Source organism: Ornithorhynchus anatinus, chromosome 2 (assembly GCF_004115215.2).
Source record: "Ornithorhynchus anatinus isolate Pmale09 chromosome 2, mOrnAna1.pri.v4, whole genome shotgun sequence".
NCBI classification, from domain to species: Eukaryota; Metazoa; Chordata; class Mammalia; order Monotremata; family Ornithorhynchidae; genus Ornithorhynchus; species Ornithorhynchus anatinus.
This window is the reverse complement of record NC_041729.1, coordinates 19,447,225-19,473,782: the sequence shown is the minus strand read 5'-3', so window position 1 is coordinate 19,473,782 and position 26,558 is coordinate 19,447,225. Positions and strand designations below refer to the sequence as shown.

At 45.7% G+C, this 26,558-nt stretch overlaps 1 protein-coding gene across 2 annotated transcripts in view; it reads right to left on the bottom strand.

The window, feature by feature from the left end:
• CUX2 (cut like homeobox 2) overlaps window positions 1–26,558 on the bottom strand; it is a 366,558-nt gene that overhangs the window by 306,089 nt on the left and 33,911 nt on the right. For both annotated transcript variants that reach the window (XM_029057640.2, XM_029057642.2), the window contains exon 2: window positions 15,406–15,476. In XM_029057640.2, coding sequence (XP_028913473.1) covers window positions 15,406–15,476 — 71 coding nt within the window. The remainder of the gene's footprint in view (window positions 1–15,405; window positions 15,477–26,558) is intronic.

Here is a 26,558-nt window from a genome sequence, read left to right as displayed (position 1 = left end):
GACACATTACTTGACTTCTCTGTGCCTCTTTTACCTTGACAGTTAAAATGGGGATTTAAGACTGTGGGTCTCATGTGGGACATGGGCTGGGCAGCGTGGCTCAGTGGAAAGAGCATGGGCTGGGGAGTCAGAGGTCACGAGTTCAAATCCCAGCTCTATCACTTGTCAGCTGTGTGACTGTGGGCAAGTCACTTAACTTCTCTGTGCCTCAGTTACCTCATCTGTAAAACTGGGATTAAGACTGTGAGTCCCTCGTGGGACAAGCTGATCACCTTGTATCCTCCCCTGTGCTTAGAACAGTGCTTTGCACATAGTAAGTGCTTAACAAATGCCATCATCATTATTATTATGATTATTATGGGCTGTGTCCAATCTGATTAGCTTGCATTTACCCTAGTGCCTGGCACATAGTAAGCACTTAACAAATGTTAAAATAAAAGACCTCATCTATTTGAACATCTTTCATTCATTCATTTATTCAACAGTATTTATTGAGCACTTACTATGTGCAGAGCACTGTACTAAGCGCTTGGAATGAACAAGTCGGCAACAGATAGAGACAGTCCCTGCCGTTTGACGGGCTTACAGTCTAATCGGGGGAGACGGACTGACAAGAACAATGGCAATAAATAGGGTCAAGGGGAAGAACATCTCGTAAAAACAATGGCAACTAAATAGAATCAAGGCAATGTACAATTCATTAACAAAATAAATAGGTAATGGAAATATATACAGTTGAGTGGACGAGTACAGTGCTGAGGGGATGGGAAGGGAGAGGGGGAGGAGCAGAGGGAAAGGGGGAAAAGAGGGTTTAGCTGCGGAGAGGTGAAGTGGGGGTGGTAGAGGGAGTAGAGGGAGAAGAGGAGCTCAGTCTGGGAAGGCCTCTTGGAGGAGGTGAGTTTTAAGTAGGGTAGGATGGGACACTGAGTTCTTTGTCCAATAACGGAGCGCCCTTCCTTCTCCTCATTTTATCCTGGACTTCCCAGTCTGACCTCAGGGTCCCTTGCTGCTGGGTAGCAAGAAGAGTTGAAGCCCTCAGAAGAACGAGTTTGTTTCCACATCAACTTTTCATTCAATAGTATTTATTGAGAGCTTACTATGTACAGAGCACTGTACTAAGAGCTTGGAATGTACAAATCGGCAACAGAATGGAGTGGCATATGTTGTCACTCCTGTCCCATAAGTGAAGACAACAAGACTAAGCGTTCCCTATCTAACAGAACCCGGCTCCAAACTGGCAAGATCTTTCCCCTACCCCCATCTCCTCCCTCCCTAAATCAGGTTATTGCCCAACAGAGAGATGAATGAACAGCTCAGTTCTATGTCCCCTGGCCATTCCCTCCTTTCTTCCCCACCTCCAATATACAAACTCACACTCAGGTACACACACTGTGCTCAATGCGATTCCAGTGCCTAGCTTTAAAGTCAGGTACTAGTGTTGCCAGGTAAATTGGCTTCAAAGAAGCACATGGTCAGGCAATGCTAAACCTCTTTTTCAGAGTTCCCTGCAGGAAGGATCTCCCCGGATAGCACCAAGGGCAGCAATCTGGCAAGACAAGCTGGCACAGGAGCAAGCTGCTGGCAGCCGGCTCTGGTCAGGCAGTGCCATCTGAAATGCTGCGGCTTACCTGGGAAGCCTCTTCTCTGAATAACTTTGTGCTCAGTGGTGGAGGCACTGGGGTTTATGGGGTAAAACTATTCTTCCTGCATTTTTCTTTTGAAACCTCAGCTGACAAGGATTAGGAAAATTAACTGGAAGGGGCTGCTACCTTACCAACATAAGGAGGGGGACTTTAATAGCTGCTTGTCTAACCCCTGATGAGGTTATCTGGTTAAGAAATTGCATCCTGGTGGAGTGTCAGGGTGAGAGCCCTGTTTACTAAGTCTGTTAATAACTAATAATTCAGCTCACTGGAAAAATTAACATTCCACCCACGTGTACTGTAAAAACCAGCCACAAAATTATTGTTTAATGTTCTCCAAAGGCCACCATCCTTGGGTTCAGAACCAGGCAGGGTTTCCCATTCCCTCCTGTTTTGGATCCTCAGCTTACCTGATGAGCTAGTATTTTGAAAGAGGCTCTGGAAAATTAGGTTTGAATCTCCAAAGCATACACTAAGATCATCCCCCACCTGCCTGCCCTGTGTGACATAGATGCGGGACTGTTTTCTATCTTGTTTTACCTTTACTGCCTGTTTAGAACATCTTCCCTGACGAGGATGTGGCCTAGTGGATAGAGCTTAGGCCTGGGAGTCAGAAAGAACTGAGTTCTAATTCTGGCTCCGCCACTTGTCTGCTGTGTGACCTTGGGCAAGTCACTTAACTTCTCCGTGCCTCAGTTACCTCATCTGTAAATTGCGGGTTAAGACTGTGAGCCCCACGTGGGACAAGAACTGTATCTAGCCTGATTATTTATATCTACCCTAGTGCTTAGAACAATGCCTGGCACATAGTAAGTGCTTAATAAATACCATTAAAAAGAAAAAAGGCTTAGAACCCTCTTGCTGCTTCTGTTCCCTTTGTAACTGAATTATGTCTTGGTGTTAGTAAGTCAAAAAGAACAAGAATGGAAAAGTTACTGGGGGTGTAGCTATCATCTGTGGAAACCAAAAGGGAATATTCTGGTTAAAACAGTAAATTTGACAGCTGGAATCAGTCATGACCTCCCTCCCTCCTGTCGCTCCCAGCTCCAATCCATACTTCACTCTGCTGCCCAGATCATTTTTCAACAAAAATGTTTAGTCCAAGTTTCCTCACTCTTCAAGAACTTCCAATTGTTGACCATCCACTTTCACCATTGGCTTTAAAGCATTCAATCACCTTGCCCCCTCCTACCTTACCTCACCACTTTCCTACTACATCCTATTCCCACACACTTCACTCCTCTATTTCCAACATACTCAGTGTACCTCGATCTCATCTATCTCTAACCTAACCTCTCACCCAAGTCCTGCCTCTGGCCTTCAATGCCCTGCCCTTTTTAAAATAAAAAAATGGTGCTTGTTAAGAGCTATGTGCGAAGCACTGCTCTAAGCACTGGGGGGGATACAAGGTAATCAGGTTGTCCCATGTGGGGCTCACAGTCTTAATCCCCATTTTACAGATGAGGTAACAGGCACAGATAAGTTAATGTTGGTATTTGTTAAGCGCTTACTATGTGCCGAGCACTGTTCTAAGCGCTGGGGTAGACACAGGGGAATCAGGTTGTCCCACGTGGGGGTCACAGTCTTAATCCCCATTTTACAGATGAGGGAACTGAGGCACAGAGAAGTTAAGTCGTGGCTCAGTGGAAAGAGCACGGGCTTTGGAGTCAGGGCTCATGAGTTCGAATCCCAGCTCTGCCACTTGTCTGTCGGCTGTGTGACTGTGGGCAAGTCACTTAACTTCTCTGCGCCTCAGTTCCCTCATCTGTAAAATGGGGATGAAAACTGTGAGCCCCACGTGGGACAACCTGATTCCCCTATGTCTACCCCAGCGCTTAGAACAGTGCTCGGCACATAGTAAGCACTTAACAAATACCAACATTAAGTGACTTGCCCACAGTCACACAGCTGACAAGTGGCAGAGCTGGGATTCGAACTCACGAGCCCTGACTCCAAAGCCCGTGCTCTTTCCACTGCGCCACGCTGCTTCTGCTGCTTCTTCTGCTGTTTCAAGTTAAGTGACTTGACCAAAGTCACACAGCTGACAAGTGGAGGAGCCAGGATTAGAACCCATGACCTCTAACTCCCAAGCCTATGCTCTTTCCTCTGAGCCACGCTATTACACTCCCTCCACCTTCAAAGCTTTATGCAAGACACATCTCCTCCAAGAGGCCTTCCCTGACTAAGCCCTCATTTCTTCTTCTCCCACTCCCTTCTGCATTACATCTTGCACTTGGATTTGCTCCCTTTATTCACCTTCCTCAGCTCCACATTACTTCATACATATCCATAGTTTATTTATATTAATGTCTCTCTGCCTCTAGACTGTAAGTTCATTGTGAGCAGGGAACATGTCTACCATTATATTGTAGTCTTCCAAGTGCTTAATACAGTGTTCTGCAAACAGTAAGTGCTCAATAAATACAATCGACTGATCATAATTATCTGTCACAGTCCTGCCACTACCCTTAAACTAATAATAATAACTGTGGTATTTGATAAGCACTAAGTGCCAATCATTGTACTAAATGCTGGGGCACATACAAGATAATCAGGTCTCACATGAGGTTAGCTGTCTAAGTAGGAGGGAGAACAGGCATTGAATCTCCATTTTGCAGATGAGGGAAATGAGGCACAGAGAAGTTAACTAATTTGCTCAAGGTCACACAGTAGGTGCGTGTTGGGGCTGGGATTAATAACTGTGGTATTTGTTAAGTGCCTACTACGTGCCAAGCCCTGTACTAAGCATTGGAGTGGATACAAGCAAATTGACAAATCTCTGACTCCGAGAGCCCACGCTCTTTCCTCCAGGAACTACCCTTAACTAGTAGTACCCATTATTATGATACTTTTAAGAGTGTTTCCCAATATTCTTAGGCTAGAAGGGGTCTCAGGTCATCTGGTCCTTTCCCCAACTTTCCATTCATTCAATAGTATTTATTGAGCACTTACTATGTGCAGAGCACCATACTAAGCACTTGGAAAGTACAATTCAGAACAGAAAGAGACAATTCCTGACCAATAACAGGCTCACAGTCTAAACGGGGGAGATAGACAACTTCTGAACAAAGCTGTGCTCTCACCAACCTAAAGAGGACCCTGCTACCTTTTGAAGGCTTCAGAGAAAGGAGGCAGCAGACCCTCTCTAAGTCTCTTAAATCAACCTGCTTATCTTGTATAAACCCGATGTTTAGTACAGTGCTTGGCAAATAGTATATAACAAATCCCATTATTACTTTTTAAGTCGTCTCATTCAAATACACACTTGTATCTGTATCCCTTAAGCACTTTATACTCACCCCACCCCCAGCCTCACAGCACAGTGTCTCTCCCACTAGATTGTAAACTAGATGGAGAAGCAACATGGCCTAATGGAAAGAGCACGAGCCAGGGAGTCAGAGGACCTGAGTCCTAATCCCAGTTTTGCAACTTCTTTACTGTGTGACCCTGGGACAAGTTACTTGACTTCTCTGTGTCTCAGTTCTCTGCCTTGTAAAATGGGGATTAAATACCTGTTCTTCTCCCTCCCACTTAGACTGTGAGTCCTATGACTGGGACCAACATGTTTATCTTGGATCTACCCCAGCAATTAAACAGCGCTTAGTACATAGTGTTTAACAAGTACCACAATTATTACGCTCCTTGGGGGCAGGGAATCATGTCTCTCACTTCTCTTGTATTGTACTCTCCCAAGCACGAAGTTTGGTGCTCTGCACACTGTAAGCACTCAATAAATAACTATAATTGATTGATTGATCTCTCCCTAAGTGTTCCAGAGTCCTGCTTTGGGACAAACACCCCAGTGCTTGAAGAGCTAGGAGATCTAAACTATAAACTAAGGGATTCCATCAGCTCATTTCGGCTTTTGATTGAGCACAGAGGTCACAGAGAGGTCATGGTGGGTAGGGAATGTGTCCGTTTATTGTATTTACCTTCCCAACCGATTGACTGACTGACTGACAGGCTGCCGAAGGAGCATAGCCCATGTTAAGTCAAGTTCACCCTCTCACCTCTGTTCCCCCAGCAAGGGGCCACAGTGGTTCCACCCATGGAGACAAAGATGGCTCACACTTCCCAAGACCCAAAACATGTACACAGCCTGGGAGTCAGATAACATCTTTGTAAGCTCATTGTGGACAAGGAATGTGTCTATTACACTGTGTGGTACTCTCCCAAGCACTTAGTACAGTGCCCTGTATAGAGTAAGAGCTCAATAAATACAATTGATTGATTGATAGGTTCTAATCCTGGCTCTGCCACTAGTCTGCTCTGTGACCTTGGGCAAGTCACTTAATCTGTACCTCATCTGTAAAATGAGGATTAGGACTGTGAGCCCCACATAGGCCATGGACTGTGTCCAAACTGATTAGCTTGTTATCTACCCCACCACTTAGTACTAGGTCTGGCACATAGTAAGCGCTTAACAAGTACCATTAAAAAAAATCCTAAAAGAGGCCCAGGGAAGCAGGATCAATGGTATTTATTGAGCACCTGTAAGAAGCGTTTCGTAAAGTACAGTACAGCAGAGCTGGTAGATGTAATTCCTGCCTACAAGGAGCTTATTCTATAGGATGAAGGAGGAAGATTTCAGCCTGTATCATTTTTTCTTATCACACCTTTCTATTTCAACTGATGCTAATAGTATCACCTATGGACACATCACCTGAAAAAGAGAGAGAAGAGTTTATCCCCAGTCTAAATGTGCTTCTGAAAATGTCTGGCTTCCTAGAGAGTGAACAAGAAAACATGTAAGAGGTTCATGGTCCCTTTCATTTGTTTTTATTCCTGTACAACTGGAATATATTTGGTTGGGGTGGAGGGGAAGAAGAGAATGCTTCCCTTTTGCCTCAGATTTTCAAAGGTCACTGAGAGTTCTGAGTTATGGGACTGAAGGCTACCAAAAACATCTCTAATGGACTGCAGCATGCACGTAATTAATTAATGGACTAATTAGGGAAGGAGTCACTCTTAGGGCTGAAATTGGGGTCACCACTTTCTAAAGTGAGAGCCACTGAGCTAAAGATAAATTCTCATTTTCTGCAGCTCTTCCAACTTCATCATCCAACACCTGCTCAATTATTCAAGCACATTTTACTAACTTCAGTGACCTGGCATTACACAACCAAGGTGATGAAATTCAAGACAAAAGGTGGAGCAGCGTCGACCAAGTCACTCTCACGATTCGCTTTGGCTCTCAAGAAGAACACCACAGCGGGTAATAAGAGGTTACGAGCAAAAAGCAGCTCAAAGGAGAGGACAGGGAATGATGGGAAGAGAGTAACTTGGACTTGGTTTTTACAGTCTTTTTCATCCTCAGACCATAAGCAATCCGAAAAAGATACACAACTACCCTCCTGGGACTTTGGGACTGCCATATGGCCCTCAGGCACTGAGAGGAACTTGCTGTCTCCTCCTCTGTTCTGTAAGGTCACTGTGGGCAGGGAACATATCTATCAACGCTGTTACATTGTACTCTCCCAAGCGCTTAGTACCAGTCTCTACTCACAGTAAGCACTCAATGAATATCATTGACTGACTGTCCAACCGATCTCTTTCAAGTCGCCTTCCAGCCCATGGGCACTGGGAAACATCTCTTTGAAAATGGTTCATGAGCCCCACTATCCGGAGGCTGACCGACATTCTCATCATTACTTCATTTAGTTATGAAAACTGTGATGGACCAAGGTCAAGGAAGTACTTACTATGTGCGGGTTTGCACTACAAGCTCCCAAATTGTACTTTCCACATGCTTAGTACAGTGCTCTGCACACAGTAAGCACTTGATAAATAAGACTGAATGCTTTCTCTCTCCATTCAATGTGATGAGACTCTGTTTCTCTTTTGATGACTCAGTGTCTCTAGTAGTGTGCCCTATTCTACATGTCTTTTTTTACTTTAGGTGATGAGGTGGTAGGGTGCAGGGGACTGTATTTTTGTGTTGAGGGTGAAGTCAACTTTGCACCCATCAAAGCAATACCTGCATAAATTCTGCTTAACAGATGCCACCAGATTATGGTTGTGGTTGAGGCAGGAAATCTAAAGAAAGGTGCTGGGATCATTCAGTTCCTTTAGTGGAACTGAACCTCATCTAATAATTCTTGGTAGCCAGCGAAGGAACTTGGAGCTACCCGAGAAGGGCCCTTCCCATCAGCAAGGAACACATGTAACCAGCATGAGCCACTCGTTTCCCCCGGATTACATAGCCATGTAATGTGGGTCAGGACTCTGGCCAAGAGCTGGCATGACGGGGAGCTCATTTGGGGCAGGGAATGTGTCTGCTTACTGTTGTACCGTACTCTCCCAAGTGCTTAGTACAGTGCTCTGCACACAATAAGCACTCAATAAATACGTTTGACTGACAGTCAATGGTATTTACTGACCACTTACTGTGGGCAGAGCACTGTACTGAGCGCTCGGGAAAGTACAGTACAATAGAGCTGGTAAACATATTCCCTGCCCATAACAAACTTACAGGGTACTTACACTGGAGTCTCCATCCCAGTGGACGATCCTCCCCATAATGCGATGCTCTTAAACATACTCACATGGCTACTTCCCCCATTTCCTTCTTCAAAAAATTCAGAGTGCCTTGCATCTGACTCTCCACCCCATCATCCCAGGAGTCAGCTGGGCAGACAATATTATCATCCCTCTGTGACCGATGGGGAACTTCGGGTGTGGAGTGTCACTTACAGGGAGCGGGTGACTGCATGGCAAATTTGGGTTGTTCTGGAAATACATCCAATACTCCACGTCTTGGAGCAGACCGCCCCTTTGGGACACTGCCTAGTTGCCTCTGAGTACCCCTAAATCCAACGAGGGCACCTGAGAACACTTTTAAGATCACCCAAAGTTGTAAACTCAGCCCCTGAAGCTGTTATGGTCGACCAGATCAATGAGCAAGTGGCTGTGGGCCATCACAACTCCCAGAGAGGCGCTGCTGGGGAAGGAAGAGGTCAGTGCAGGTGCCTCTGGCACCACAGACCATAATATGTCCCAAGGAGTTGTTCTCTCCTAGAGCTTCACTGCCCACTTAGAGGATTCAGTCTGTAGAGCATTGACCTGTTAGACCATAACAGCTTATTTGGCGCTCTTGTGGTCTGTTGTGTCAACGGCACCCACACTTCAACCAGCAAGATTCTAAAAGTCAATAGACCATAATGGCTCCAGAGGAGCCATTACAATGGACTAGGTCCACGAGACACCAACTGAAAAAGTCTTAAGTACCACTCTCTGCCCAAGGAATCTTGTGCACACAGCCAGTTTGGGAGCTAAGAATCCTTTTGATTGATTTTTTAAAAATGACTAATGCTAATATCAGTGTCTTCATTTCCCTTGGCTTAACTAATACGTGTTTGTTGGGGTGAGGCAGCGGAGGAGTGAGTCTAAGTGGAGTTAACTAATAATCTTTTATGTTTTCTCCATAACCACAGGCATAAGACCATTTGTAATTAACCACTTTTTTAATTAAGCTATTCGTGACCACGGTACTCTTAAATGATATCTCAAACCTTGTTATGGCACATTCCACCTCAAAGGGCTTCATGTTACATATACTCACACAGATAAATACGGAGAAATACAACAGGGCTCCCTGTCCTTGAAATGCAGCCATCTCTGGGGCAGCATGCCAGGGGTGGAAAAAACAACCCATATAACATACCACGCTGAGGGGAAAAGCTGTGTCTTTTACCTTCAATTCTGTGAAATGGTCAAAATCATTCTGTTTCTCTCAGGGTTCATTCTCTGTTCACTCTGTCGGTCCCTTTCCCAGGGACAGTCAATTCTCTTTACCCTCGATCTCTACGAAAAATAATTCTAAATAAAAGGGACCTCTCAGTGGGAACCCTCCTGTGAGGTCAACAGATTCCTGGAGGTTTTGCCCCTAAGATGTGTCTGCCTCTCGCACTTCCTTCCTGAACGGTCTTGGATGCTGCTATAATCCCCTAACCCTAATCTATTTTAATGCCCGTCTTCACCTTTGGATGGTAAACTCCTTGTGGGCAGGGATTGGGTCTACCAACTCTGTTATATGGTATTTTCCCAAACTCTTAATACAGTGCTCTGTACAGTAAGCGTTCAATAAATACCCTGATTGATTGACAGATTCCCATGATGAGGATATGGTACCTTCCAGGAATGGTCTGAATTGCAGAGACAAGGGGCAAGGTAAAGCATCCTAAGAGAATCGGGTGTGGTCCAAGATCGGCAAAACACTAGTGGGCCTCATGCAAGTCATCACATTTCAGTTCAAGACCATAAAGAACTGTAGCAGACCTCTGAAGGGCTGTGGGAAAGGAGGAGTTATACTAGTCAAAACTGAAGCACTTCAAGTTGAGGGCTGGAAGATTCTGCTACTGCTACTGCCCTCACCCTAACTATACTGTCTGCTGGATTTCAGCCTGCAAGTTTGGCAATCCAGGAGCTTCCATGTGATTTCACCTGGATTAGATCAAAAAAACAAAAAACAAAAAACAAAAACTGAGTTAGAACAACGGCTCTTGGGCAGCCCTGTCTGCAGCTCCCTGAGACAAATTTAGCACCACTGGAGGGTTTGCTTGAGATTCTGCCTGATGGAAGAAAGGCTACCACCACAGACAGCGGGTGTAATATTTCTGAAGTACTGCGACAGAATTCCGTTTTGCATGTTTTTAACAGAAGGTAAAGAAATTGGAAAGCTGTTCTCTGATGTATCTACCCGCACAACGTTAATCTAAAATAACAAACAGCTAAAACTGTGCAGGATAAGAGCTTGATATTTATTATTTCTATAGCACTGGAGATGTGTACGGCATCGCGCAATCGGAACGGGAAGTAAATCTTTTGGAAGCATTAGCCTTCTCTCCATTCTATCCCCCTCACTGAAATGGAAAATTGAAACACTGGCAACATGTTACGATGCACAACAGAGAGTGACTGTCGCACTGAGTGGTGCCATCTAAATAATGACCATCAGCTATATCTAGGACTCCCAATGGGAAAGACTCTCTGCTCTGGACTTTCTAATATCAGTCTCCCTGGGAACCCAAACTCCTAAAAGAATGGAGCCACAGAGCTTGGCCACTGGCCAAACTCTAACTTGGGCTGGATTTGTTGGTCGGTGATGATGGGAGCGAGGGGTAGGAGCATCTGCATGTGGTCACTGTGGTTGAAGTGAGCCCCTCCCCCCAAGAAGCTTCTGAGAGGCCAAGCTTGAAAGGCAGCACTTCTCTCCAGGGAGGGGTCAAGCCGGGCACTCCTGCCCGTTAATGTTCCCCGCTCCGGCAGTAACTGTGTTAGTCCAAGTTTCAAAAGTTAAGCTTCAGCCAATAGAACTGATAGCTTATTTACTGCTGTCATCTATAGAAAGAGGAATTTTGACACATTGTTAAATGATAGCACATTTAGATAAGTCAAGCTGTCATATCATTTAATGGATGTCTAAACTCCCCCTGTAGCTGATCTGTAAAATTTATGCACTTCGGAATATCATAAGGTTATAATATTTTAATCACATTCACGTTTTTTTCTAAACTTTGAAGAGTAAAAACATTCCATCAGGCTCGGCGGCATTCAGGTGCTCTGTCACCCTCCCCCAAAAGCAACTCCGCTCGGAGTGACAAGATATCTAATCTCTCCACTTAAGTTTCCCCTAACTCTTCAGAGTCTTCCAGCTCAAGCACAGTTCTCTTTCTTTAAAGAGCTTCTTTTACAGATGGAACAAAAGAGCATTTTGTATTTATTTGATAAAGTCACTTATGTCTTACTAATATCACTGTCGGTCAACCTATGCTCCCAAGGAAAACTAGACACTACAAAAAAAACAAACCCAAAAAAACCAAAAACATCCTTTATAGTGGTTTTCAAACTGCAAATGTACATTCGGGCTGAAAATCATCAACTTACTTTGCTCTTGGTGCCTGGTTAGAACAGCGTGTGGAAACCTCAAGTACCGAGACAGTATATAACCTGTTCATTGGTACGCTGAACATAATAAGAAAATGAACACTCTACAGCCAAAAAATCATAAAGCAATGAATCCTGTTATGACGATTATACACAGAAAAGCTGTAAAAAAATACTGCATTAGTAATGTACCCTATAAAGCAATCTCATAACCAAATGAAATATGTCCGGGTTATCTCTGATAGAATTTTATCTATTCTCATTTCCTAGGCTGCTAACATAAAAAGGGGGGAAAAAAAGATGGTCTGGTGCCCCTCTGATCAAAGTGCTCCTGAATATCTATCTGGCTAACGTGTTTTACATCTGCCCACAATTCATCGAGGTTGTCCGCTCTCCCAGTGGTCTCCCATTCTAGGTAAACAACCCTCTGTGGAAGTACAGTATTTGAAGGAATAATAAACGGATTGTTTCCATTTTTTTTAATAATAGAGGGCATTAGGCCAAGCTGGCACAAGGTCACCTTTCTCGCCAGGATCCAGGGGCGGCGCCAGCAATGTGGCCCAGGCCCAACGACAGACAGCCCTTACTACCGCGCTGCTCACTTTACAGCTCAGCACCCAGACACAGCTGCCCATTCAACCAGAACATCTGAGAATTAAAGCTGTACACCTCTTTCCAGGGAAGCACAATTGAACTGAAAGTCAACCTAGGTCTCTGAACCCTAATTTTGGGGGGGGGAGAGCTACCTAGATCCTTAACGACTAGTGTGAAGGGTTTTATTTTTTTAAAGTTAAAATTATTGGGTGTTTTTTTAAGTGCAATAGTCATTAGTGGTATGTTCTAGGGATGATGTGAACCTAAAGTGCTTAGCCAGATAATCCGTTTCAAACAAAAAGTCATTAATGAAAATTTGTAGGGACTCTATGTTTATAGTACCTGCATACTTTTAGAGCTGGGTATCACAGAGGCATTCAGTGAATGTGCTTAAAAGTCCAAGGGCAATAACTGTTGATATATTATTGAAACTCCATCAATTGTATTTACATTTGTTTACTTCCAAATGAAGTATGCAGCATTCTAAACTCTGGAATATCCTACAGGGATAAACCCATTTAATATCCATGTAAATGAGCAAACTCTCCTTTCAGTTGTTTCCATGTTAGACTTATTCAGCTCATTATTTGCCACATCCATACAGCTATTCTTTTAATGAACATCACCATGAAACCTATTGCTTTTTTTTTTTCCACTTTGTGATTTTTTTTTAAATGACACTAATGTAAATACCGGCTCTTTTTTATTTTTCAGGTCAACTGTCCTGTTAAAAATTTTAACAAAGGGCTTATCGTTAATTTCACAGACCAATGGCACTACAGCTGTACACAGTATTGTGACCTAAACAGGACCACAAAGGAGCTCTCTTGCCTAAGAGAATAGAGGTGTAAGATCTGATCTGAAATCCTGACTATCTGAAAGATATGTGAACCTCCAGTGAGGTCAGAAGATTGAATATTAGTTGCCTAATGAAAATTTTGTTAACTGACATTCAGGGATGAATGGACCCAAATACCACTGCTGTAAATCTGAACGTTAAATTCTCAAGACCTGAATAACAATGGACCACAAAAGGGCTCTAGTCAGCCCTAAGCAGATTCCATGCTCCTTCTGCTTTCTCCCATATCTGTTTGCCATGCTCTTGTCATTCCTTATGTTACAGAACATCAATCATAAATAAAGAGTCTGTGCCCTCAGAGTGCCCAGGTCTAATTTACAAACATTAGCAGGGAATACAATTACAATTGGCCTTAGTACCAAACACAATATAACCAACCTAACACACATACACACATCACATCCTTTCAAAATGCCATGCCTTTCTTTTTTTTTGTCATTGCAGTATTTTACAAAATCCTAACACCTTCAACCAGCTCCTTCCCCTATCTCTAAATTCATGGTCACCGAAAACCTGGAAAATGCAAGTCACTTTCAGTTATTAGGAAGAAGTATGATTGCCCTGAATTTTATTTAATCTCAATAGCTTTGGGGGAAGAGATGGGGGCGGGGGGGAAGGGGGGAATGGGAAACACAGAGGCGGTGAAGGGCGGGAGGGGGGACGGGAACCACTTGCCTGGGTGGAAGAAACTTAACAAGATTTGCATATAGGCAAAAGAAAAAAAAACCTCCAGCGGCCCCTTTTATCTCCAGACTGATTATCTTTTATCTTAAGCTAATGTCATGGCAAACAAGTCAAGATCCTATAATCGGTCTGTTATCTGCATCATTTCCCCGCAACTTCTTCCTGCTGTGATTGCTACTTCAAAGATTTAAACATTTATGGAGAAATTCGCCGCAACAGCCCAGCCTAAGCACTCCAAAAAAAAAAAATCTCAAATTAATTTCGCCGCCCTTGCCATCCCCCGGTAACGGGCCCCCCCCCCCCCCCCCCCACTCACTGGGTAGAGTCTTTTCCATTAGGTCTAAAAGGACTGACCCACGAGAGGGCAGAGCGACCCCCTAACATACACACACACAACACACACACAACACAGACATGCACACACAGGTTAGATCCAGGGAGAGCATTCATTCGACAAACTCTTCCTCAATTGGGAGCGGGTTCGCTTTTTGGAAAGAGAGGGGAAGGAGAGAGGGGTGGGAAAGAGGGAAGTGGGAAAGACAGGGGAAGGAGAGAGGGGTGAGAAAGAGGCGAGAGAGGGTAGGAAAGTGGGGAAGGAAAAAGGGGTGAGAAAGAGAGGGATGTGAGAAAGAGAAGGAAAGGAGAGAGGGGTGGGAAAGAGAGGAGGAGAGAGGGGTGGGAAAGAGAGGGAAGTGAGAAAGAGAGGGGTGGGAAAGAGATGGAAAGGAGAGAGGGGTGGGAAAGAGAGGGGTGGGAAAGAAAGGGAAAGGAGAGAGGGGTGGGAAAGAGAGGGGTGGGAAAAAGAGGGAAAGAAGAGAGAGATGGGAAAGAAAGGGAAAAGAGAGAGGGGTGGGAAAGAGAGGGGAAGGGGAGGCGAGGGAGAAAGAGAGGGAAAGAGAGAGGGGTGGGAGAAGGAGAAAGAGGGAGCGAAAAATCACCTATTTCAAAGTTAACATCTGCCAGGGTTGCATTCACCTGCTTTGCAATTATCCAAGTCTATTAAGAGTCCCAGAGGTAGGAGCGCTCACTTCCGCGCCTGGAGCCCTTTCACTCGCTATTCTAATCTAGACTGGGGATGAGGTCGCGTCGGACGGATTAGGAAAAGAAGAAGGAGAAAATGACAAACCCCCAAAAAAATGTACAGAGGAGGAGAAGAAGGAGCGGAGAAAGTCCGGGCGGCGGGTCCTTCTGCAGCCAGCTCGGGAGCGGCGGCGGCAGGCGGTGGAGGTGCTGCTGGTGGCGGTGGGGCGCGGAGCCGCCTCCTCCTCCTCCTCCTCTTCCTCCTCCTCCTCCTCCTCTCCCTCCCCCTTTGGTTCCTCCCTCCCCTCCTCTCCCCTTTCTCCCGCCCCCTCCCCTCCGGAGCGGGGAGAGTCACGCAGCTCCCTCCCCCCCCCCATCCCGGGAGAAGTTGGGAGCCGGGAAAAGTAAGGCGGCGGGGGGGAGGGGGGGTCGGGGGTCGGCCGGTGACCCTCCCCAACCCGACCCCCCCACCGGCCGGTCCTCTCCCGACCCCCGCCGCCGCCGAGCTCTCCAGCGCTGCTCCACGGTCGCCGCCGCTAATCGATGACCGAACCGAACAAAGAGCAGCGCCGGGAATCAATTTCTAATACCTATCAATGGGGAGCGGGCAGGCGGACCCCCTCCGGCCACGCACCCCACCCCCCGAGGGGGGAGCCGCCCCGCCGCGCCCGGGATAAGGGGGCGGCGGCTCCCCCCCGCCGCCGGCGCTGCCCCACTAACCTGAAGCCGTCGTAGATCAAATCGCTTCCAATATTGAAACATCGATCCCACATTGGCGGCCATCTTGGGGGCTATTGAAGAGAGACAGAGAAGAGTTTTGCTCCCTCGGTGGCTGCGCTCGATATCTGGGCTGGACTCCCCCGGCCCGGGGGCTGCCGCGGGGGTCCGTCCTCCCCTCCCCTCCCCTCCCCTTCCCTCCCCTTCTCCCTCCCCGCCCCGGTTCCCCTCCCCGCGCTCACTCTCCTCTCCCCGGCACCAGCTCCCCCCTCCGCCGCCGCTCCAAGGACCGACCGCCCCGCCGGCAGCGGAGCCCGCAGCCCCGAGCCCGGAGCCCGCAGCCCGCAGCCCGCAGCCCGGCGCCCAGCCCCGGCCCCGCCGGTCGAGGAGCAAGGACCGGCCGCCGCCGCTCCTGCCGCCGCCGCCCGCCCCGCTCTTCCTCCAATCCCAAAGTAGCGCTCAGCTACATTTCCCCCAAGTCCGGGGTCGATTGGCAACTGGATTGCACTTGACTTTGGCTTTTTGCAAACTTATCGATACTGACGTAAGGCGCCGATCGATGGAGGCGGCAAATGCAAAGGGCGGCCGGCCCGGGGTGGGTTTTCCTTTTGGCTGGGAGGGGGGAGCGCCGAGGGGGGGGGGGTCCGTTCTGCCTCCTCCCCCTCCCACGGAAGGAAATTTTTTTAAAAAGTTAATAGTTTGCAATATTTATTTTCTGCGAGGGAGCACCACGTGGTGTCTCCGGCGGTCTTCCGCGCCTAGGATCCGTTCCCAGGATAAGAGCCCGGGCTGGGGAGGCGGGGGTCATGGGTTCTAATCCCGACTCCGCCGCCTGTCGGCTGTGGGACCTGGCACTGCTCTGTTGCCTCAGTGCCCTCATCTGGAAAATGGGGATGAAGACTGAGCCCTAGGTGGGACGACCTGATAGCCCTGTATCTCCCCCAGCGCTCAGAGCAGGGTTTGGCACAGAGTAAGCACTTAACAAATACCAACATTATTATTATTAATTTTTACGCCCCCGGCGAGGGGGAACTTCAAGGGGCCGCCCACCCCCCTTCCATCCCGGGCGGGTCGGGGCCGGAGGACTCCGTGCAGGGTCGCCCTCGGGGACCCTCGACTTAGTTACGCGAGGGGTTGGAGGAGCCGCACAGCCGAGGATCCAGCAGGTCCCAGGGCGATTGCAATGCAGCGATGGGCAGCTCCGGGGGCAAAAAGGGACGTGCCCCAGGGGCCCAGGCCGCTCGAAGCACCTCCGTTTCTTCTTCGGCTGCAATTCTCTGCCTCGCATTGCAAAGCACATGTTCCTCGCCGGGCAACGCCTGAAAGCATCTACACCCGTCCAGCCTACAGCATCACCCTAGCCAAGGGGTGGGGGGGGGGGGAACCCCAAAACACACACACAAAACCTAGCTTTCTTCAAGCTCAGGACGCACACCCCTCCCTGTAACCCTGGGGAGAAAAAAAAGGAGCAACCTCTAGGCTTTCCTACATTTTTTTTTCCAGTTACTCGACAGCAAACGCAAATGTCAGTCTCTTATGATCAAGCCGCGCTTGTTACAGCTTTCTTACTCCGGGACAATAGATCAATAGAGCGGGTTGTTAAAAAAAAAAAAGATAAAGTTTAGAGAGTTGTAAAGGAGAGCACATCGGAAGGGATATTTTCGATGAGTTTCCAATATTTGCATCCCAGAACACATGCTTTGAGTCCATTAAAGTTGTCGGGTTTTTTTATGGAATGGAAATAATTATTTCATCAGATGCTGCCTGAAAATGGGATCCTATTAGCTAGCAATCGCCAAGTCTCTTTTAAAATGTAATCTGATTTTAACTAGGGATGCAATATATCCGTTGCCTTTCACAAACGTTTTCCGTAAGTTTGGGGAGATACAGAGTAAGCCTTTTGAGACCAAGGACTGTCTATAACAAGATGTTGCAAAGCAGCAATTGTCTCACGAGCGATTCAAAGTAAACCTATTCCCAGGCTAGATTAAATTGCATCTTCTGTGCATTTTATCCTCGATCCCGATAACTTCGTATTTGAAATTGCAGCCTTTATTTTGGCTAATTTAATTAAGAAGAATTTCAAAACTGTTGCATTTCCATTTTCTTGACTGGCTAATTCTTCCTGCTACGGCTCTGAGACGATGAATCTTTGCTCTCTCTTTCTTTTGCGAATCCTTGTAAAACATGACATGTGTGAGTTTTTTTGAAGTCATTTTAATTTGTTTTTATACAAATTGGTGGCGTATAAAAAACAGAAGATAAAGACTATACTGCCTCTAAATAAGGACTGCAGTGAGTACTGGGAACTTTCCTACTTTCCTAACTGATATGCCTCTGCACCTTTGGCCCTAATTGAAATTGCCCCAGCAAACATGCTTACAGAACAGCAGCAAGAAAAATCCAATAATTCAGATTGTTTTAAGTCTGTGATATTTTAAAATGACTTAATGCAGCTAGTCTCTGAAGAATTCAGACAACTTTAATAGCAGAAACTTGAAGTGCTCCTGAGAATGTGGTTGCTCTATAAATACTGGATGATAGTCTTTCTGTTTGTGCTGAAACATATTAGCTTTACTTAGTAGCTTATTGCTTTATTCATAAAATAAATTTCAGGCATCGCCCCACAATATTTGGAGCAGATAGCTATATGATACCTTATTACACTTGGAGGTTTATATTAGGACATCTATTCCTGTCTCGGATTCTATAATATTGAATTAAGTAGAAACATTTAACCCAAAACAAAGATGCTAGCTCTGAAAAGGTAACCTAATATCAATGCTTTTTTTTAAAAAAAAAAAAACCTACTCTATGGGTAAAATGCCATCTGTCTTTGGTCAAGGAAAGGTGTAGTCTCCAAATCGCAGCATTTTAAATTCTAACATGAGTATAAATCTTCAGTCGGCTTCTTTGCCCACCCCAAGTCACAATTCACACACAAAAAAAGCATAGTAAGCTCAACGCTTATTTCTGAATCACAGTGAAATTGCCAGGGCATCAGTGAGGATGAAGGACGGAGTGTTGCCTGATGCTGAAAACATATGTAGTCATGAGTAAACATCCCTTTGGAAAATTCATAGGCTGCACAAAGATGCTATGAAAGATAATGGCAGGTCCTTAACCACAAACAGATAATTATATGCGAATTCCCCAGCATCAAAGCTGAAACAAAAGAAAATGTCAGCCAGGAGCACTAGGCAGCCCACCAGAAGCCTGGCCACATGATAGACAAGGAGGCAACTCCTGAGCCTCTGACTGAATTCATTTGGAAGTGTTAAGGAGCCGCATGATGGGAATAGCAAAATGATTTCCATCGGCTGTCACCCGCACGGGTCTCTGCTCGCTGCCGGCTGTTGCCCGCCTGGAAAGAACAGTTGTTGGCCTACATGGGGTTCAGCCCCATGGGGACATGAAGCAATTTCTAGAGCGGTCCTGGAACAGCCTCCTCTACCACCAGCAGAACTAGTCTTCTTTTGAATGCCACTGCCAGCGCCTCCTCTGGGAAGGGTGGCCACTTGTCCAGTTTTCTCCCCGACAGTCTGATTTTCAGCTGGTCTGTCCCCCGCCTGGTACGGATACGGCAGCAGACACCTTTATGTTCACTATTTTTACTTTGGGCGCCCAGCCTCTCAATGCTGCTGAGTTCCAAGGCTCAAATGTGGTGCCTGTGTTCACAGGGGCCTGGGAAGGGAACACAAAGGCTCTCAAGCCTAAAGGGGAGAATCGGTGGTCAATCAGTCAATCACTGGTACTTGTTGGACACTTTGTGCAGAGCACTGTACCAAGAGATGGGAGAGTACAATATAATGGAGTTAGGAGACACAATCTCAGCCTCCAAGGAACTTACACTCTACTTGGGAGAGCTTACTTTCTAGCTAAATTGTAGACAGTTAAATTATTCTGATTTGAAAAGCATAGTAAAACGCTGAGATTTTTACACTAATTGTTAAAGGGTGGCTTTCTAGCTTATAATATGGAAATAGTTGTAGAAGTATGAGGAGGAGGAAAGTGCTTTTGGAGTGGATACACATGGCACTTTATGCATGAAATAAATTGCACTGGTCCCTGCAAGAACCTGAAGAAGTGGTCTGGGTTCAGATGGACTTCAGCAAAATGTTCAGCATTGCATTACGCTAAATACCCGGTGTAGCACAGATAACCTGACCTGTGTCTGGGTATCCAATATCCACAAGTGCCGTAAATTAGGAGAAGTGGAGTACAGGAGCCACAGACTGCTTTTCTGCCTTGGCTTTCTTACAGTTTGAAGGAAAGCAGAACAAGTTTTGATATTTTTTTTAAGAGGTCAGTCTGACACCATCAAACAAAATGTAGTGACTGAAGAAGGCTTGTTTCCATTGGGTTAAGATCTAAAATGAATTCCTTCTTGCCTGGAATGTTTGGGGGTTTTGATATTAGAAGAGAATTCTGGAGAGGACAGCCTGCTGTAGCCTAAGAATCAAGGCAGCTGCAGATGAGCTGGGCTAGAAGGGTTTGCTTCATGCATCACCAGGAAGGTTTTGACATAGCACTTTCACTCCTGTCGGTGGTGATGTCAGAGGCTGGAGGAGCACAGCTGGATCTCCAGTTTCCCTGGGGCACTGCAGGCCAGACGATCCAAAAAAAATTACAAAAGGAACCATTAAGAGAAAGGAGTGTGCACCTGTCAGCCTAATCCCCTTAGAATGTAAACTCTCAGAGGACAGGGACTGTTCTGTGCAGCCATGGCACACCGCAGGGACTTAGTAAATGGTAAACAATAATCAACCAACTGACCTTTGGTGTCTGTTCCCCCAAGTCAGTCCCAAGCTGCTTCAACCTGTGTTCAGATTACTGGAATCTGGTTATTGAAACGGAAAAATGTCACCCCTGCCTAAAACAGATTGAGACATTAGGTGGTATTAAAGACCTCGTGATATTAGAGATACATACCCACGCACACACACATACTAAATAAAAAATCAATTTTCTCGTTGGCTAAGGAGGGAGGTGTGCTATTAGTCCAAATAAATAAACCTCCTACCTTTCCTTTTTCCTCTTCCTTTCCCAAGACTTCAGCACTTAAGAAGTCTGAAAGCAAGGTAGAGGTGTTCGCTTAAAAGAAGAACATCACTATGAAGCTTGGAAAGAAAATAGAAACCAGGTTGGACTGAGTGCTCTTGGAATAATAACTGTACTCTCCCAAGCACTTTCGACAGTGTTCTGCGCAAAGTTAGTGTTGAATAAATACCATTGATTGATGGATGAATTTTAATAGAAATGAATTAAAATAGTAGCAGCAGTATTCAGTCCTCCGATGGTCACAGACAGGAGCTAAGTGGCCACCAGGTAACTGGTAAGTGTGGGAAGAGTTAGTGAACAAGTTGTGAGCTGATCATTTTTGCTGAAGGATTTTTGGAAACTAATTGCAATTCCAATAATACTTATCATGTTCATTAAGCTGTATGCAAAAAGGCTGTACTAAGCCACAAGAAGGATAGGCATTGAATCAGATTTGGGCCCTAGCCCATACGAAGTTCACGGTCTACAAGGGCAGAGACAGATATGTAAGGAAATGAAGAAAGCAGCCTAAAATAAGCCAATCAGTTGTAACAACAGGGAAAATAACAGTACATTCCTCTTTAGTGGTATTTATTTATTCATTCACTTGTATTTATTGAGGGCTTACTGTGTGCAGAGCATTGTACTAAGTGCTTGGGAGAGTAAATTCCAGCGCTTAGAACAGTGCTCGGCACATAGTAAGCGCTTAACAAATACCAACATTCATTCAACATTCATTACAATATAACACTGAACAGACACATTCCCTGCCCACAACAAGTTTATAGTCTAGAGGGAGAGACGGATTAATATAAATAAATTACAGATATGTACTTAAGTGCTAAGGGGCTGGGACTGGGGATGAATAAAGGAAGCGAATCAGGACAATGCAGAGGAAATGGGAGGAGAGGAGAGTTTTGTCAGGGAAGGCCTCTTGGAGGAGAAGAGTAGTATAGAAATAGTGGTAGTTTTCATTAAATGCTTACTGTGTGCAGAACACTGTACTAACTACTGAGAGAGAATATCCAGGTGGGAATTAGACATGGTCAAGGACAGACTTCATGACCTCCCTGTATCCTCACATTTCCAGTCCAGGTCACCCTGGTGAAAACTACCACCTCCTTCCGCACATTATAAATGTTATACAGTGGCTTCTGCCCATCCTCCCTTTGCTCCTCTGGAGGCAGGCCTTCACTCCTGCTGTGTTGGGTAGGAAGAGAGAAGCTGTCATAGCTCCTGCAGAACCCAGAGCCCAGAAAGTCCCAGATCCTGTGGTCCTGACCTCTGCCTCCCCACCACTTCAAGGGACATATGATAAGCCACATAATTAAACAAATGCAAATCGCAAGAGCTGTTTAATCTGGGCTTCAACTCTTCAGTCCTTGGGGAGTGACCCTCTTGTAACTCAGTTTATCCATCTGTAAAATGGAGCTAGTACCCGAAACACCTTTCCCTGGCCAGAGGCATAATGAGCTAATGTTGGTAATACCCAAGAAAGAACAATCAACAGGCTATCAATAACGGTGACTTCAAGCTACCAGGTCATTCACAGAAATAACTCTCTGATCAGATTTAGAAAAAGCCAGAGAGATTTCCTCTAGGCAGAAAAATACAGGAGCTTTGAAAGCATTTTGATTTCAGTGTGAGTCACTCTGCAGGTCTTCCTGCCCATTTGAAATAACATCACCCTTCCCTGAAGATAAAACCCATTCTATACTGGCGAAATCCAAAGGAATTGACATTTTTAGGTGATCTCCACTGAAGGTCCTTGCCCATCTCCCACCTTTCCTTTCTGTTTCACAAGATATCCTGGGTCCCCAAAAGCAACTTACATCAGAATAATCAGGGATCACAGCTGTGGTCTCATTGATCAGCTTCTCTGACTTCAATTATGATGCTTCACAGACCCCTTTGTCACTTATCTTCAGTCCATCAGGTAGGGGTTGGCTGTTCTGTTAGGATTCTGGAGAATGTTTTGTTGAAATGGAATCTACCTGCCCCTGAATTTATCCCTGAACACTGAATCTGACTGAAGCTTAAACCCCACTTGGCCTCTCAGCAAGGCCACAGTCAGAGATACCATCCCAGGTAGATATGCAAGCATGTATGCCTGTTTCCTTTTACCCTCTTACTAAAATTTATTTTCTTGTCTGCTTCCCTCACTAGGTGGTACATTCCTTATGGTCAGGGTATGGGTCTGTCAAGGGTATCGTAGTCTACCAAGCATTTAGTTTGGTGCTTTTCATAGTAAGCACTCAATAAACACCACTTGATTGATTGATTGATTTGACAAAAGTCCTATATTTAGTGACCCACTGAGAAGGCGATTTCCCGCAAGACTAAGACCTTTGAGGACAGGAACTGTGACTTCTAGCTGTATTGTATTCTCCCAAGTGCATAATACAATGCTGTGCACAGTGGAGAAGCAGTGTGGCCTAGTGGACAGAGCGTGGGCGTCGGAGTCAGAAGGACCTGCATTCTAATCCCTGCTCCGCCACTTGTCTGCTCTGTGACCTCAGGCAAGTCGCTTAACTTCTCTGTGCCTTGGTTACCTCATCTGTAAAATGGGGATTAAGACTGTGAGCCCCATATGGAAAAGGGACTGTGTCCAAACTGATTAGCTTGTATCTATCCCAGCGCATAGAAAAGTGCCTGATGCATAGTAAACACTTAACAAATATCATCATCATTATTATTATTAATAAATACTATTGAGTGTTTGATTGATTCCACCCAGGGCTTGTCATGGTTTTTTCATATACCCTCTCCCTTCTGCTACCTGCTCACTGCTTTTCCTTGCCGTTATGATAGCAAGGTAGTCCAAACTCCCTGGAAGGCTCACTTATACCCTTCCAGCCTTACATATACCTCCCCATTTCTTGGGAGCTCCTGCCACACCTCGCAGCTGAGGAAAGATGGCAGTGTTCATCATTATCATGATGAAAAGCACTGTGGCACAGCAGAAGGAGACTCAGAGGATGTGGGTTCTATGCCTCATTCTTCCCCTTGCCTGCTGTGTGGGCCTTGGGCAAGTCACTTAACCTTTATGTGCCTCAGTTTCCTCATCTGTGAAATGGGAATTCAATCCCCGTTCTCCCTCCTACTTAGACTGTGAGCCCCATATGGGCTAGGGAGTTTTTCCAAACTGATTATCTTGTACCTACCCCAATGTTTAGTGCAGTGCTTGGCCCTTGATAAATGCTTAACAAATACCAAGGTTATTATTATTATTAGGACTGTCATCATTTGTATTCACTGAGCACCATCTTTGAGTGGTAGCCTTGTGGGGAATTACCGAAAAAGAGTAATGCCATGGTCTCTGCCCTTGGGAAGCTCATAGTGTAAAAAGCACAGCAAACGGTCACAAATAAAAACCCTCAAAGCAGTTTATAGAGTAAGATTAAAAATGGCACGTCTCAGAGCATCTAGTTAGAATACAGATAACTGAAATATAGTACATACACAAGGTTGACAAAGCTATACCTAAGTGGCATATGTAAGTTTGAGGAAGCTGGGAAAAATGATTCCATTGGAATTGCAAAAGTTAATCAGGGAAGCCTTCCTGCAAGAGGTGGTCTTTTAATGGGGGCGATAGGTAGGAGGGATTGTGGTGGCAACAGCTGGAACTTGTGTCACTTTTTCCACCCAGTCAGTCAAAGGTAGTTACTGAGTGCTTACCTTGTGCAGTACCGTGGCCTGGGGGAAAGGGCCCGGGCTTGGGAGTCAGAGGATGTGGGTTCTAATCCTGGCTCCGCCACTTGTCTGCTGTGTGACTGTGGGCAAAACACCTCATTTCTCTGGGCCTCAGATTCCTCATGTGTACAATGGGGATTAAGGCTGTGAGTCCCATGTGGGACAACCTGATTACCCTCTGTCTACCCCAGCACTTATAACAGTGCTTGGCACATAGTAAGCGCTTAACAAATACCATATAATTATTATTATTATAAGAGCACTGTACTAAACACTTGGGAGAGTATAAACCAAAGGAGTTGGTAGATACAATTCCGCCTCAAAGAGCTTCTCATCCAGAGAGACAAGAGAGACATTAAAATAAATTACTGATAGGGGAAATGGAAGAGTATACAGATATGGATTTAAGAGCTGTGAGGCTGCAGTGTGGAGTGAGTAATTAATGTTGGTGTTTGTTAAGTGCTTACTATGTGCAGAGCACTGTTCTAAGTGCTGAGGTAGATCCAGTGTAATCAGGTGGTCCCACGCGAGGCTCACAGTCTTCATTCCCATTTTACAGATGAGGTAACTGAGGCACAGAGAAGTTAAGTGACTTGCCCACAGTCACACAGCTGACAAGTGATGGAGCTGGGATTCGAACCCATGACCTCCGACTCCCAAGCCCGTGCTCTTTCCACTGTACTGAAGACTTTAAGTGGCACAGACCCAAGTGCATAGATGATGCAGAAGGGAAGGCAAATAAAGTGGGAAAATGAGAGGTTGCTCAGGGAAGGCTTCAGTACCTCAGACATACTTTGCAACGTATTCCAGTTCTCTATGTCTGAGAACAGCAATGCCACACATTTGGCATAGCTGAAATCCCCCCAAAACCAACCTAATTGACCACCAGAACTTTCCAAGCTCAAATTTTCCTTCCTCTGCAAAGGACCCCAGACTTCAGAATTATTCATCTCACTTTTTCTTTTCCCTTTTCCCAGAGTGCCACTCCCAGGCTGGGTGGGGAGTTTTCCCCACTCCTGGAGGAAAAAAAAAAATCCTGACTCATTTGTCCCCAGTGGAAACGTTGCAGAATGCTAGGCAAGTGTCAAGGATGTAAAAGAACCCAGATATCCTAGCGACTAAATTCCTTGAGATGGTTATTACACGGTTCAAGTCATAATGAGATGTTCATCCCCTCGATTCTATTTATTGCTAATGTTTTTGTCTATTGTTTTGTCCCCCGATTAGACTGTAAGCCCGTCAAAGGGCAGGGACTGTCTCTATCTGTTACCGATTTGTACATTCCAAGCGCTTAGTACAGTGCTCTGCACATAGTAAGCGCTCAATAAATACTATTGAATGAATGAATGCATGAATTTGCATCCAAGAGTTAGATTGTGGCTTGTAGTTGTCTAAACCCATTCTCAGCAGGTGATGTGCTACTAGTAACATTTGTCGTTGTCAGTTTAAGTGATCTGTGGACTGTTATTCGTTGTGGGGTGAGTTTTTGGTTTTGTTTTTGTTTTAAATCCCGAACTTCCCAGGCAACACCAACAATTCTCGGTGCTGCCGGTTGGCCTTGCGTGTCCCAGCGAGTAGGAGCCGCAGCAGGGTCTGCGTGGCCTGTTGGGTAAAGGCCCCATCTGGTGGACACAGGCTGCATAGTCCAGCACCTCCACACCCGTTCTTGAGCTGGGGAACGGAACCGTTTGGGTCTTAGAAGAAACAGATCCCAGGCTCCCCTACCGAGCCGCGTTCATCAAAAGTCAATTCCCCTGAACGGGGAAAAAAAAAACCCCAACAACCAACCCTCTGGACCAATACCCTTGTGAGATCCCGCTTTCATTAAACTCCAGGAATGGGTGATTGAATATAGGGTTATACAGAAGGATTTGGATGAAATATTCCTCTCCCGTAGGTGTTTCTCCTATGCTGGGTCAGAGTTGAGTTTCCAAGGTTTCTGTACCAAACTTCCAGGCCCAGCCTGAACCTCCTGAGGCCTGACCTCCCTTCCAAATGGAGGATTTTCAGCCTCTCCCCAAGCTGAGAAGACCCTTCCTCCCAACAAGTAGGGGGGGTGCAAGCCTTCTGGGGGCCTGATCTTAGCCCACCTGGGGCTCTACCAGGAAACGCAGTATATTTCAGTATCCCCTGAGAGAGGCAGCTCTCCCAGATCCTTTGGTTCAGTAACCCCAAATTCAACCTACATTAAATGTGGCACCGGGATTCTGCTGCTTGCTCAAAAAAAAAAAAATCGGCGTCACCAGGATGCTATTTACCAATCGCTGACTTCTAAATAAAGTGTGGAATGTACAATTTTTCATTTTCTAATCTCTTTTTTATATTCTTATCTTGTCAGAATAACCATCTGTCCCTCGGAGTCACTGAGCCGCTCCATCAGGAAGGAGATGTGCTTGCTGGTAAGGTTTTCTCCACCTTAGTAC